At 45.1% G+C, this 14562-nt stretch overlaps 1 protein-coding gene across 5 annotated transcripts in view; it reads right to left on the reverse strand.

Moving 5' to 3' along the window:
* The window catches only part of LOC115360982 (septin-7-like), a 43049-nt gene extending 29460 nt beyond the window's left edge, over window positions 1–13589 (reverse strand). For 2 of the 5 annotated variants that reach the window (XM_030054211.1, XM_030054209.1), the window contains exons 1-2: window positions 13296–13588; window positions 8715–8814 (exon numbers count right to left, since the gene is read on the reverse strand). In XM_030054211.1, coding sequence (XP_029910071.1) covers window positions 8715–8814; window positions 13296–13334 — 139 coding nt within the window. In that variant the 5' untranslated portion in view covers window positions 13335–13588. Of the gene's footprint in view, window positions 1–8714; window positions 8815–9216; window positions 9371–13295 lie in introns of those variants that run through there. The other 3 variants (XM_030054210.1, XM_030054212.1, XM_030054208.1) reach the window with 3 other exon arrangements.
* Between the last annotated feature and the right edge of the window lie 973 nt (window positions 13590–14562).

Below are 14562 nucleotides of genomic sequence, written 5' to 3' on the forward strand. Positions count from 1 at the left end.
CATAACAGCTAGGGGGTAAATTACATAATATCATATTTTTCAAAATGGGTGAACCACAGAGGTCTCTGACTGTTGTGCAATTTTATTCTCTGGGTTATGTACTTTAATTACATCTTCTGCTTCTGTCATTTTATGATGAATAAATTTAATCTCATCTTCATGCAGGGATTTTGAGTAGGAAAGACAGTGAGTGGAAAAGTGAAAATGTTAATGCATTTGTGCAGGAACAGCCTCTTTAGTCCTGACTTTCCGGAAAGCAGTGTTTTGTAGGCATAAACTCTATTGACTGTGACACCGTGATGAACTCCAACCTGTTCCATGGGTTCATAAACGAGTAATTACGATCTGACCGCTGAGCCGTTAATGGGACAGCCAGCTCTGAAGTGATTATTTGAAGACAGTTCACTCCAAAGGCTACTGACTGCAGCACTCAAGGATTTCAACACCAGACTGTTCAGCGAGATAAAACGTGTAAAAGTGAAATGCCAGCGATTTGCATAATCTGCAGTATCACTTTCATAAGAGCTTTTCTCCTGTAAGGGCGCAGGAGTAGGTGAAAAGTCCTTGAAATATTAGCAGGGCACAGCTAGGATTTAAGAAAAAAAAAAAAAAAAAAAAAAGCAATCTGCTCATCCAAAAATCACAAATAGCTGAAAACACCACAGTCCTTATAACCCGACGTCAAACGTGATCAGGAGAGGATAAAATCAGCCGGCAGTGACAGGACAAATGCCAAATGGAAATAAATCTGCATTTGGTGTCTTAGAGAACTGAAAGTGTAGAAATAACCAGCAGTCAAATGTTGGCTAATTTTGGCTGTGGCTACTGTGTTAGATCATTCTACCAGGCTCTCTGACAAATAATAAAAAAAAAACTCTGAGGAAATCTGGAATCCTCCAGCCAAGGCCACGGCCAAAACAGACGTTTTTCTGCACATATTCAGGCTCAGAAATGCCCGTCTCACAGCTTTTTGGGCCTGTCTGTTGCTTGAAAGCTTGTAGAAAGTATGCTTGGTCTAAGTTAAAAGAGTGTTTCCAAACATTTTAGCTGATATTCACCTAATTCCCGAGAGCAAATATCAAGCCCTGTGCTACTCACTATCTCAAAATCTCAATCTCAATCTACCTGCTTCTGTATCCTGATCAAGTGAGAGAAGATAATAGAGTGATTGGGTCGATGGAAGGAAAACACAGTGAGATAGTTCTGAGACAGATGGGTAGCCATGTTCAAACAGTGTGTGTGTGTGTGTGTGTGTGTGTGTGCACATTCATACATGCATGTGCATCTGGTTAAGCCAGCAGATTAACCCGACCAAAGCCTTCGCTCATTCTGTGCCCTCGGCAAGGTCAGTAGGCAAGGCGGTCAATCCTAAGCCTGTGAGACCGTCTTACCAGGACACACACACACACACACACACACACACACACACACACACACACACAAAATGCTATCATATGTACACAAACACACTTCACAGTACAAAAAAGAATGACAGGAGGACATGCATGTGAAAACACACCTACACACACACACACACACACACACACACACACACACACAGATGAGAGAGGCAGATAGACAGCGTGCTGAGTCAGCAGGCAGGAAGCTACTGGACTGCAGGATCCATCACACACTTCAACTAAACTGGTGATCAGTGCTCTGAAATCTGTCCGGTGGATCCATGACGCCGGACAGATCAACGCTGACACGTTATGACTTTTTAAAACAGGAGGGTGTGGCTTCCCGTTTTCAGACAGCTCTGGTCTGAACACCTGCTACAGGTGGGCCGGACCACGGGGCGTTCAAGGCCGACTTGAGTTGAAGCATCCCGGGTTGAAGATACTGGCATTGCAGAGCTGCAGCTGTAATGGCTATTTGCGTGTGTGTGTTTGTGTGTGTGAGTGAAATCTTTCTCAAGTGCATGGCAGTGTGCTCGGTCAGGAGGGGACAGGATGTGGTCAGACGGCCAGAGACAGTGAGAGCAGACAGTGAACATGCTCTCTGCACCATCGACAGCTCACGTTCACTGGCCAGCTGGAGCTGCACTGACACAGAGCCTCGTCTTTGTGAAGATTAGCAAAACTAAGCCTAACCCTCTGTGTGTGCAGGGGCTTCACCGCGCAGAGCCCCCCTCTCCCTCCACGGCTGTTTTCCTCACTTTATTCCGTGTAAATCCCTGCACAAACAGCAACGGTGGCAAGCCATGGGACTAAAAATAAAGCAGTGTGGCATTCATGTTTGTTTTTGGTGTCAAACTACCGTGGGAAAACTCATTTTCACGAGTGAAATTAGTTTGTTGTTGTGTGTGAGTGCCAAAGGTAGTAACGTGGCTCTACATTCAGACATTAAATGTGTGCTGCTCGGACTTTTTATTGACATTCACGTCGGACAGAAATCCTGCAAGCCGGCTGTGGCTTAAAATGCTCTGGGAACGCAGAGGCGCTGCGACCGGGTGCTCTGCTTCCACTCTCTGCATTTCTGATCTGACGCTCCGCTCCGCTCGGTTTCTGCGTGCTGGTGCTGAATCTCGCACATCTTTCCAGGAGTTTCTACTCAATCTGCCAGCTGGACAAAGGGGCAGGAAGCAGCTTTTTCCCCTCAGAGAGAGGCGAATTTAGAGGGGCGAGAAGAGAGAGACAGAGCTAGACTGAAAAGGAAAAGAGGAAAGAAAAAAGAAAAAAGAAACAGTGGAGGAGCAGATTCTGGTGGCATTCATTCTCAGGGAAGGGGCCGACGAACCAAAGCTGAACTCAGAGCTCCAGCCCGGCCTGCGTGAAGATGACTGACACCTGAGCGTACGCAGCACCGTCACAATACAAACATTTTGACAAAATTTAGCATCTCAAAAAAATTCCATAGTAGCTTCGCACGGCCAAAACAGGGAAACAGCCGCTGCAGTGCCGTGTTATTTGAGTTTCCACTTGACCTGGACAGCTCCGTAGCAACTCTGCTCCAGTTTTGTGAACTGGTTTAGGTGCTCTGGGATCTGGCTCGGGACGTGACTGATGCTGAACGTTTTCAGCTGTTGGACTGATGCTCCGTCTATCCCAACCCTCCTCCTTCTGCCTCGAGCTGCTCCCGTCCACATTTCCGCCCCCTTGTCGACTTGATGGAACTGAATTCCAGCTTGCTTAGCACATTTGGGGAAAGTCTTGTACAACTGTAAAATCAACTCTCATGGCTCAACTCACACACTCATGTCCTGACGTCCTGGAGGACAATCAAAAATGTGCTTGAGACGAAGCTGAAACATCACATCTGTCTTCAGGTTCACTGTGTTTGAGCACCAACTTTTCAAAAAGGGAACTTGTAAAAAGGCTTTTGAGCTTCCGTCTTCTGTCTTTAAATTACAATCATTTATCTCATTTTCTGATTGGTGTTCAATGGTGTAATGGTTTTACTTATGACACGAATCTCTATCATAGTTGATGAATAATCAATAATAATAATAATGATGTGGAGAAAAGAAAACATTTTAAATTTGGGACAGTCCACTGTCTTTTTGGGTTAGGGTTACAAAAACTTATTGAGGACGACCCACGTGGGGAGAAAACAAAAAAAAAGTGAAGCCTCAAGCCCTGTAAATATTAAATTAAATCATTTGCAGTGGTTTTGAAGGAAACTAGTGTTAAAATTCGAGGTTGGTTTTTAAACTTCTTCATGTTCTGGACCCCAAAGTCGACTCATTTCGCCCCCGGACTCACAGCTGAAGTGATTTTGCCCTCAAGGACTCTAACATGAAAAGATATTTTGGTTTCCTGCTTAGCTGTGATATGCCGACTTATGAAATAACTTCAAAGTGGTGAGATTAAAACATAATGTTAAAATAATCACTTATAAATCTCTTTGTCATTGCGATGTCTAGTGAATTATCCCCGAGCAAATTCACAAGAAAAGAAAAAAGAAAAAGAAAAATTACGAGAAAACAGCAGGTAAAATTTATTTATTAAAATGATATATTTAAATAAGGTAAGATTGGTGATGCTGGTTCAGTTCAGATGCCTTTCACAGGCATTTAACCCTCAAGGACCCCTGGACCCCACTGTAAAACCCACTGTGATGACACACACTCTCACTCTCTCACACACACACACACACACACTCTGCCACTGCCTCAACACAAAGCCAGCTGGTTGCCATTACAACCCGTCAATCTGAAACATCAGGCAGAGACACGGCAGCTCATGTTTCAGCCAGTCTGAGCTCCGTTCACACACACACACACACACACACACACACACACACACACAGACACACACACACACACACACACACACACACACACACACGTCAGGCTTTTTGTTTTTTTTCTCTGTTACATTCAACACAGGTCAGCTTACTGCAGGAGCAGTGTTCCTGTGCTCCAGTGCTTTTGTGCTTTACGACAGTCGGCTGAAACAGCTTCATGACAGATGTGGGATAATATCTTGCATTTGCACACTTGAAATTTTCCTCTGCACAACGAGAATCGGCATGAAACTCCTCCCTTTGACAAACACAGAGCTGATTTAGGCTAAAAACTCCAACTGATCTGACATATAATGATAACCGCTGGTTTGGGGTTTCAACAGAGGCGTCCTCTAGTTTCCTCTAGTTTCCATGTCCTGGTGGGAGCAGGAGGCCGGAGAGAGCCTCCATTTGATAAGTTTTGTCTCAAAGGCCTTGGAAAAAGAAGAAGAAATACAACCTAAGAGCACCGAGCGACAAAATAACTGCAAAATTAGCACTGGTCTTTTGCCCTTATTACACTTATTCTGCTGAGGCTCAGTGTTCAGACCTCACACAGCACCACCTAACCAACAACTGGAAAAAAAAAAAAATAATAATAATAATAATTTGGTGAATTGTTCATTTGGAGGATTCAATTCAATTGGTTTTCACCAAATAAACTGCATCTGAACGATCAGTACGACTCAGAAAAAGTTCACTGTTAGTTCATGTTTTGGTCCTGGTCTTCACAAATCCTTCTGTCATTTAAAACATACAATTCACTCGTTATAATACTCCCTTCGGTCTCTTCCTGACATTCAGGAGATGTCCAAGTTGAAAGCAACACCGCTGCACTGCTCTTCCATTTCCCCATCATCTCTATCTGTCCCTATGGAATAATACACACCTGCTCTTACTGTCGTCACTTCTGGGAAACAACTTCTCTTTATTCCATTTCTATGTTGAGATGCTCGTTTTAAATCAGTGCTTAAACCTGAAACTGAGTGTGCACACCCTCTCTCCAACACAGAGCCGCTTGGTGTTGACCAGGACGGTGCAGCTAAAGCAACACAGGAGTAAAATCTGACCTTTATTCTCATGCAAACATAAGGTCACATTCAACGGCATGAAACATCAGAGACACCGCCGCTCCTGCATTTACTAGGCTGGAAAAATGTGGTGTTTTAAAACGTGGTTCATCGTGACTCTACTTAATCACTGCATCTCAAGTCTATACCTTATACCGGCAGTTCATGTGGGGAAACAGGATGAATCTCCAGTCTATACTGGTGGGGATAGGGACATGCTTGTCTGTCGCAGTTCACTTTGCACTTTAGGCTGTCGAGGCAGGTGTATTTTTACATCGTGAACGCTGCAGGTGCAATATTTTTGGTGTGAATTTTGATGTGTACTCAAGCCAGACAGCACAATCTGCCTCCTCCTCCTCACACAGTCTCTATCACCGTCTCAGAGCACCGCTTTGAATTTTAGAAAGCGTAACTTATCCAAAGCACCAAACTCATGTGGGCTTCACAGACATTCCTAAGTGGGTCACAGTAAGTGGGTGTCGATGAAGTCTGCGCACTCGTCCTCTCATTGTCCTCCGTGAACGTCTGCTGTGTTGAGTCGTGAGGAGCTCGGTCCTCGCGTCTGCTATGTGTGAAATTAGGTTCAGCTGGGGTATGCAGGGCTGAGAGCCAGGAGAGCTGGGAGGACAGACAGAGGGGCCCGTAAGTGAGAAGGCCTGAAACAGGATCTAGTTGATTGTGGATCTTTGTGACTCTCTCTCAGGCTCTCGCTCTTCTGTCTTCCTTTTTTTCCCCTGTAATTCTCCCACAGTGTGTTTACTAGCCAGGAAACTAAACCCCAGAGTGTTCTGCCCGTCTGTTAAAAGGTAAACGACACCAGCAAACACTGACCACTGCGTTTAGGATCAATTTAAATATTGTCATGCAGGACAAAGAAACTTACTGCATGAAACATTATCAATGTCCACTCTGCTCCCATTCAGTTTCTATGGGTGCTATCTTCCTCTCAGTGTTACTGGGTGCTGGATGCTGGCCTGATGCTAACTGTTAGCCTCCAGCCACTGAGGCGGACTTCCCCCCGGCTAACACTCTTAAAGTCCCCCTCCACTCAAAAACGTGTTTTTCTCATGTTCATGTCCTCTAAAATGTCTCATCTTGACTCTGCTGACTGGAGAGGTGATTTCACAATCCTGAAGGTGGAGGTGCATGTGGATACCCAATCTGAGCCCGTCGGGACCCAACAGGTTGGGTCCGGTTTGGACGACAATTTAGAAATTATGTTTGGGTTTGGCTCGGGTTCAGCCACATGGGCGTTATTTTAATTGAAATCCAGTGTAAAATAAATAAAAATGATGTGCCTGCTGTCTGTTCTGGGCAACTTCCTGTAAAGTGCTGGAGTTTACATGATGACGCTGAAGGCAACACGGAGGCTGTTTGAGGCAGTGAATGTCACACAGTGATGGAGGACGAGCAAAATCTTGGGTTTGGATCAGATTCAAACACAAAAACAGAACGTCTGTCTATGTTCCTCGCTCGAGTGTTTTATTTTCAAAAACCAAGACCAACACACAATGGCTGCTTCACATAAAAACCATTAGTGTAACTAACATTAGCTGGGAAAAAAGACTTTTTTTCATGGACAGACTTTCATTTAATGGGACAATTTTCATGAGTGTTGTGGGACGGGACGTCCTGTACACAGAGCTGACCCACACGAAGGTTTTAGTTTCAAAAGATTAACCACATCAATCTGAAACAGCTGCTTGATGTGAACAATATTCGTGTAACTATGAGATTCACTGAAAAACATAATTCTCAAACTTTGCTTATTCAAAAGTTTTAGTAGATTAAGAGGGTTATTTTGAAGAATGTATAATAATGTATATAATAAATACATAAAAATAACAGATGCACGCACATAATGTTTCCCATCCACATGTTGCTAACGCAGTAGCTTGCACACACACACACACACACACACACACACCAGCTCACATTTAAATGGAAAATTTCAACAAGCACAATCCATATCTATTTATGGACGACACAGCAGGACCTCTAACACACAGCACAGCTGAACACGTCAATACAACGTTACTGTTGTTCCTACATAACTGCTGTGTGTGTGTGTGTGTGTGTGTGTGTGGGTGGGTGTAAAAGACACAGCCCAACCCATCCGTCCTCCATTCTTCCGTTCACTTCCCACCCCTCTCTAATCCCGTTAGCCACATTTACAACCAAGTTCATTCATACTGTATAGAGTCCAGCCTGTGGCTCGCAGATGTGCTCACTTAACAAATCTAATCACCAAAAAACAAAAACAAAAAAACAAACACAGATGTGTCATTGTGTGTCCCAGACGAGAGAGAAAGTCCTCCCTGGGATCCCATGTACAACCAGCTCTCATGATAAAAGGCTCAATCCACACCAGACCTTATTTTGTGCTGTGATTCACGACTGTAGTGGGAGTATAATTTTTTCTCCACTGGTAATGTTAATGGTATTTTGTCACGCATTTTTACCTTCTACCTTTCCAAACTGCCCTGTAATTTATTGCACTTGGCCTCGGTGCAGTTTGATGCATATCATGTCGTTCATGTTGTTGACAAGAGCCGAGACAGAAACGTGTTCATCAGCTCCTTCCAGGCCGGAAAAAAAGGGAAAAACTAGACAGTAACGAACCTTTGTTGACAAAAACTATAACGCAATATCCTGACATTTCTGTCACCAGATGACTAACATGTGACTACGATGCATTCGAGTCAAATAACGGAGATGAAACGGAAATCAACACCTGTTGTCACGATTAACACTTAGCTCAGTGAGGAAAAACTGACGATATGTCCACAGTGAGGCCAAGCAGGACGTTACCATTACAAGGAAATCCTTTTTACTTTCTTTTTTTACGACACTGTCAGAGGAGAGATTAGCGGAGAGCACTAAATACCACACATGCTTCAGCCTCTCTCAGCGCCGCACCACTGACCCGCCTGCACATAAATATGAAAACACACACAGCAACAAGTGGACACAGGCACACAGGCAGGCAGGTGTGCATACTGAAGCTTTGGCATGCATGTGCCCACACACACGCACACACACACACACACACACACACACAAACTGACGAGCAAATACACACACTAACTTCCTTGCTTTAATTCAAGTTATTCATCAGCCCACTTAAAAAAAAAAAAAAAATCACTTTTGTTCTTCTTCCAATTCTGGTGGGGGGATTTTTTTTCTTGTAATTATCATGTAATTCAGTTGTAATATATCTGTAACACTTAATAGTTTTCCAGGGGTTACTAATTTCTTGGTCATTTCCGGGTCATTTTGTCTTTTTCTCCCCGTGTTTCTGACAGAAGCCAAGTGAATCTGCTCAGGTTCAAGGGCTGACACAGAGATCGACGCGCTGTCTGTGTGGTGCAGCTGTGGTCACTTCCTGTGTTGAGAGGCAGATATTTATCAACTCACCAACAACCATGAGAGTGAACTCGAAGCCCCTCTTCACAGACTTCCTGTACACCTGATTGGGCAGGTTAGCGAAGCCCACGTAGCCCTCCAGGTTCCTCTGCTGAAGGAAGACACACACAGACACACACGTTAATACAACACAGCGTCAACTGGCAAAAAAAATACATCATTATCAATGCATGTGGATGAATCACACACACACACACACACACACACAAACACACAGGCCTTTTTTACGGTGGAGTTTCACATCTGGCAGGCAGTGTGTAAACAAACACACAGCTGAGAACCAGAGCAGCTGTAAGGTCTTGGGGGGGGGGGGGGGGGGTGAGCACAGCCGGGACTCCAGGTTTCCTCAAAAGGAGAACGGGAGGACGGAGCGGGAGAGGCAACACCACCGACCACGGCCGTATAAACCAACAAGTCACGTAACGCCGAAGAGCAAGAGAGACGCAAACTGGTGAACGAATGAATGAATGACTGAATGAATGAATGCCCGTACGTGCTGGATCATGTCCATCACCTCCCTCATGTGGGACATGTCGTCGTGAAGGCAGTGGATCTCGCTCCAGATCACGGCCAGGGCTTTTCCCAGACGCTCCTTCTGCTCTCTCTCTCTACCGCAGAGGTATCTCTCCATCCTGTGTTCGCTTTCCCTCCTCTCGCTCTCTCTGTCTCTCCCCCCGCTGTCAGATCATCCACCCCTCCGCAAACACCATCAATCGCTGCGCTGCGCTGCGCTGCCCTGCCCTGCCCTGCCTGGCCGGCCTGTCATCGGGGCCCCAATGGAAAACTGCAGCATATAGAACGGGTACAGTCACAGGGTTCGATGTGTTTTACAGGAGCTCTTACACTTCAAACTTTTCAACCTTTCAGTCCACTTCTGCAACAAGACCAGACTCCCCTTAAACACCGCCTGATCACCTAAAACAGGCCAACAACCCACTTTTGGGAAGCAAATTCAGGCCAGCAGCGCTCACGATCCTCGTGCTCGTAAGAGCTGCAAAAACCCTCCAGCTCAACAAGTCATTCACTGCAGCAGAAACTCTTAACTCAAACGTGTCTCACGAGGAAGTGGTGGCTGCCTCCTGAAACTCATCTGTGTTTCTCAGCAGGTTAAAGTGTACAGGAGTTATTTCTCTGCACACTGCAGACTGAGCATGAGGCTGAAGGACTCGCTCAGATGGACATGTTTTGCATGGACTTCCACTCCCTCTGGTCCAGATTCCTGTTGCTCTCGCTCCACTGGGACTGAGCATGCTGGGAAGAAATATTAACCCTTTAAAACCCAGGAGCCAGCGGGGGGGCTTTACTTTCAATGTTTTATTTCAACATTTATGGGGTGAATTTTGTGTTAAAATTAGGGTCATTTCCTTAGGATTTAATTTCAATATATATTTATAATATCTATAAAGAGCTTTCTTCTATTTTTTTGGTAATCTTCCCCAAACTGTTTTTTCTGCTTCTTCTAATTTTCAGATTCTGTAAACATTTACACAATTTTTGGGGAAGTTTCTTGTAACTTTTTACCAGCTTCTTGCTCATTTCTGGGTCATGTCATGCATGCATTTGTTCATCAGCCTTTTTTTCCCATGTTTTTTGACAGAAGTACAGTGACAGGCCTTTCATGAGCACTTAAACACAAGAAATCTGACCAGGATCCAGCATCAGCGATCTGATGTTTCAGTACAGAATGTGAATAATTGATATATTATTATTATTATATAATACATCATTTTTATAATTTAATAATTATTAATACAGTTTTCTCATAATTTTGTAAATACTTTTTGTGTGCAAACCTACAGGTAGTTTTTTTTTTTTTTTTGTAATTTGGTTACTGATGTTCTGGTAATTTCTTACTAATTTGCTCATCACCTTCTCCCTCCATGTTTTTGAAAGAAATCAAATGAATTTCCTCAGGTTTCAAAAGGTTAATATGAGTGGTTACTCTATAATTTTATGCACCTGTGATGCTTTGGGCAGTAATTTGAATTTTGTCTCCTGTCTGGCGCCTTTTGGGTCTAACTTATATTTCTAACTAAGGGTCTGGTGATAAAAATGTTTTTGATTATAATAAAATAATTACTCTTAAAACAGCTGGACCATGCATATTTCATTCTAAGATAATAAAAAGACTATTTCACAATAATTATTAAAATTTCACATTTTCTCTTGCAGTGATGATTCATTTCTTTGCTCAACGAGTACAGAGGAAAACACTGAGTAATACATTTAACTGGAAGCGCTATCAAGTATTTTGTGAAGCTGTGGTCCAGGAGAAACCTCCATCATGATGCAATATCTGATCAAAGCCCAGTATCGGACTACATATCGGACTGTGCAGAACTGCAGGTTACACACCAGCATCACTGTGGGATACTGCACACAGAGGCTGCGGTAATGGAGATGGAAAGCAATCTATCCAGCCAACCAATATCCTGTATTGCGTGTTGCTCTGCAGGCACATCCATTCTCAACCAGCCTGAAGCACTTCCTGCAGCATTTCCATATTCGATCCACCCACATATGAGTTTTCTGAGTGTGTGTGTGAGTTACATAAGGTGCCAGCTCTGAGAGCACCTCCGCTCCCCAGGTAACGTCATGCACCGGGGTCGATTATTCAGCTACTGGGAATGCGTCATTTGAGGAGATGTTTAGCCACAACTCATGCATCATGAAAAGGGGGATGGAGGAAAAATAGTTTAAAATACATTTTGTAAAATATATATTATCAGATGACTGTTTTCCATGAGAAGCTGGCAGATCTTGTGATAGACCAAGACAGGGGAGGAGAGAGAGAGGCAGGCAGGCTAATCAGTCCATACTATTCATTCCATCCCCTTCCCCCATGCGATCCGGCGGTGACTGTGGCTGCCTGGCTGACTGACATCATCACAGCTGTCAGCCACCCCCAGCCATGCACTCAGTGATGCCACTCAGGTGTTATGTTAAAGTGTCACTGGCTGCATGTGTGTGCACCAGCACAGGAGTTACAAAGAAATACACTTAGGAAATACACTTTTCCTCTTTTAACACAGCATTGCAGAGCTGATATTTTTAGCACCAAGCAACTTGCATCTATTGCTCTCTCTCTCTCATCTCCAGGGAAACATTATTATGCATGGCCACCCCCTTGGTCTTGTGCCAACACACGTCACTTGAAGCTATGGCAAACAAATATTGTGATGTGTGATGAGTAAACAGCCATTGCCAAGTTACTGAGATGGAAGTGGCAGCATAAATGTGCGGAACAAAGAAAGCCAGATCCGGTCAGCCAGCAGGGAGTTCCCAACAGCAGCGTCGATGAGTGCCATTCACAGTGGAGTGGACAACCACTCTCTCTCTCACACACACACACACACACACACACACACACACACACACACACACACACAGCAGCTTCATGTGCCTATGGTTTCTGGCAACACACCTGCTTCAGCATGTCTCAAAAGTTTTAACTAGTAAATTCGGCATAAAAACAGTCAGCCGGGTTCAAGTTTATTTCAATGGAAAACAGCATCAGTTCACACAGTTTACTACCGCCCTCGCGGTCTGAGGAACAAATGAAACCCTTCTAGTTAAACTGAAACAAGTGCCCAATTGTTGAAATGTTGATGCCGAATTACAAAGTGTCTCTCGTAAAACCTCTTAGAATATACTCTGTCGGTATGTAACTTTAACAACGGGCACTTCAGCCATACACTCCCAGTTATTTGAATGGAGCCTGGCCTCCTCTGTTCACCGAAGAGGAAACCTTTCTCCTGATGCGCACAACGGGCCTCCGAGCAGACGGCCATTGGGAGCGAAAGCTAGCAGCGTTGCCTGGATAATGACGAGCTAAATATTTCACATGTACAGCTGTCAAACTAAGAGCCAATAACCGACTAAAGCAGAATTTACAACAGCCTCTCGTTACTGCTTTATCTCCTCCCTTACTGTGGTGGAGAGTAAGCCCCGTATTCCCGGTACGTGACGTTCTCTCGCACGCACGGATCCTAACGCCGAACTCCATTCATAATTTCACTAACTTCATGTTTCCTTGCTTACTAGGAAACACACACACGTGGTAGAGCTCGACTTGACATCTGCTACGAAAGATTAGTTTCAATGAGAACATTCGGCATACAATTTACCACCATTCGAAAATTTGGTTTAAATAAAAAAAAAAAAATCATCCTTTGGTATGGCTCAGAGATTGCTAGCTACAATCTCCAACCCTACACCAAAATACACTGTGGTGGGCGGAAGCGAGAAGCGTGAACCAATGAGAAAATCTAACATTTAGCTGCTGGAATGAACGCCGCTCGGTGGATTGTACCGTGCCACATTCAAATTTACCACCAAACATTTAACAGTTGTAGGTGACGTTCACCCAGGTAACACATGCCACCTTGCTGATAAGCAAGACGATGTTTAATGGACATATGCAGGGATAATCGGGCTTTTAGGGGAGACACACTCTGCACACACAGCAGCGAGGGGTTTTACAGCAGCCTCACAACACGTCGACATGCCTGACAGCGTCTTTGTTTTCTGACATTTGCATTAACAGTCTGCTCGGAGGAGAGGTGGACTTACAGCGATGCTCGGAACCGCAGTCTCTGGTCGCTCGATCATTGTAGTGTGTTGTCACCACCCAGCCTTCAGACGGACACACCGCGGCATACACACCAGCGAGGAGGAGAGCGACGAAGCGTTAGAACCACACAGCCTCTGTCCAACCACGCGCGCACACACACACACACGCACACACACACACACACGGAGGCAGAGCGCGTCTGAAAAATGAATGAATCAGTCCGAGCGGTAAAGCAGGCCGCGGAGACACACTGCAGCCACAGGCGGCGGAGGGGAAAATGCTACTCCCGTCGTTTTCTCCTCCTCTGAGCAGTCACGCAAAAACACAGCACGACTTCCGCTTCAGAATTTCAAAATGAAATATGTTTTTTTATTTTATATTTTTAGAGGCTTTAACTCTCCCGTTACTTTCAAATTGGAGCCCCACGGAACGCCGAAGGGGCCCCAGTTCTCCTAGTTTTCCCTCGTTTTCGATGTAAAATGACTGAACAGCGCTCGTGATTTGGAAAAAAGATTTCATACCACTTACATATGTTTAGAACGCGAGAGAGCAGAAACATTTATTTTGAAGGTAATTTCGCAGTGCTTCCGGTCATGTTCCGATTGGCTCACTGGCTAACTTGACGCGGTTCGCTATGACGTCACAACGCCGAGGTAGCTCGCGGCGAAAGTGCTGCCTTCATATCCCGTCGGAGAAAACAGAACGAGGTGAGAGTCCGCTGGGCGTCATCCGGGCCGGGAGGGTCTTCCTGCACGGGGAGGGGCTGGGTATGGAAGTTTTTAGGTGAATGGTATTGGATTCAGAGACTGACCACGGCTTGGGGTTTAGGATAGAGTTCTCATCGGGCCTGAAAATTAAGACCCGACCCGACCCGGGACCAACTGGGCCAGCCCGAGGCCCGACCCCACCCGACTGATTAGCCGAACTTTAGGCCCGACAGCCCGATAAAGCCCGAAAAAAAAAAAAAAAAAATCGCCAAATTCGCCAGTATTTAGCAGCGCCGGTCGGCCGCGGCACCGGGGCACCATCAGTTGGCATCAGGCGGCACCATCAGCAGCAGGCAACTCACCTGTCAGATCCGGCAGACCTGACGGGTGGGCGCGGTATCGGACGGTGCCGCGGCAGGCCCGCCTGATGCCGACTGATGGTGCCGCGGCATGTGCGGGTCAATACGGTAGTCTAGAAAACTGGAGATTTTTTTTTTTTTTTCTCGTGCGCCCCCAAGTAGATTGCGCCCTGGGCAGTTGCACTGCCCATAGCAAAAAC

The sequence above is a fragment of the Myripristis murdjan genome, chromosome 6, assembly GCF_902150065.1.
Source record: "Myripristis murdjan chromosome 6, fMyrMur1.1, whole genome shotgun sequence".
Lineage (NCBI taxonomy): Eukaryota > Metazoa > Chordata > Actinopteri > Holocentriformes > Holocentridae > Myripristis > Myripristis murdjan.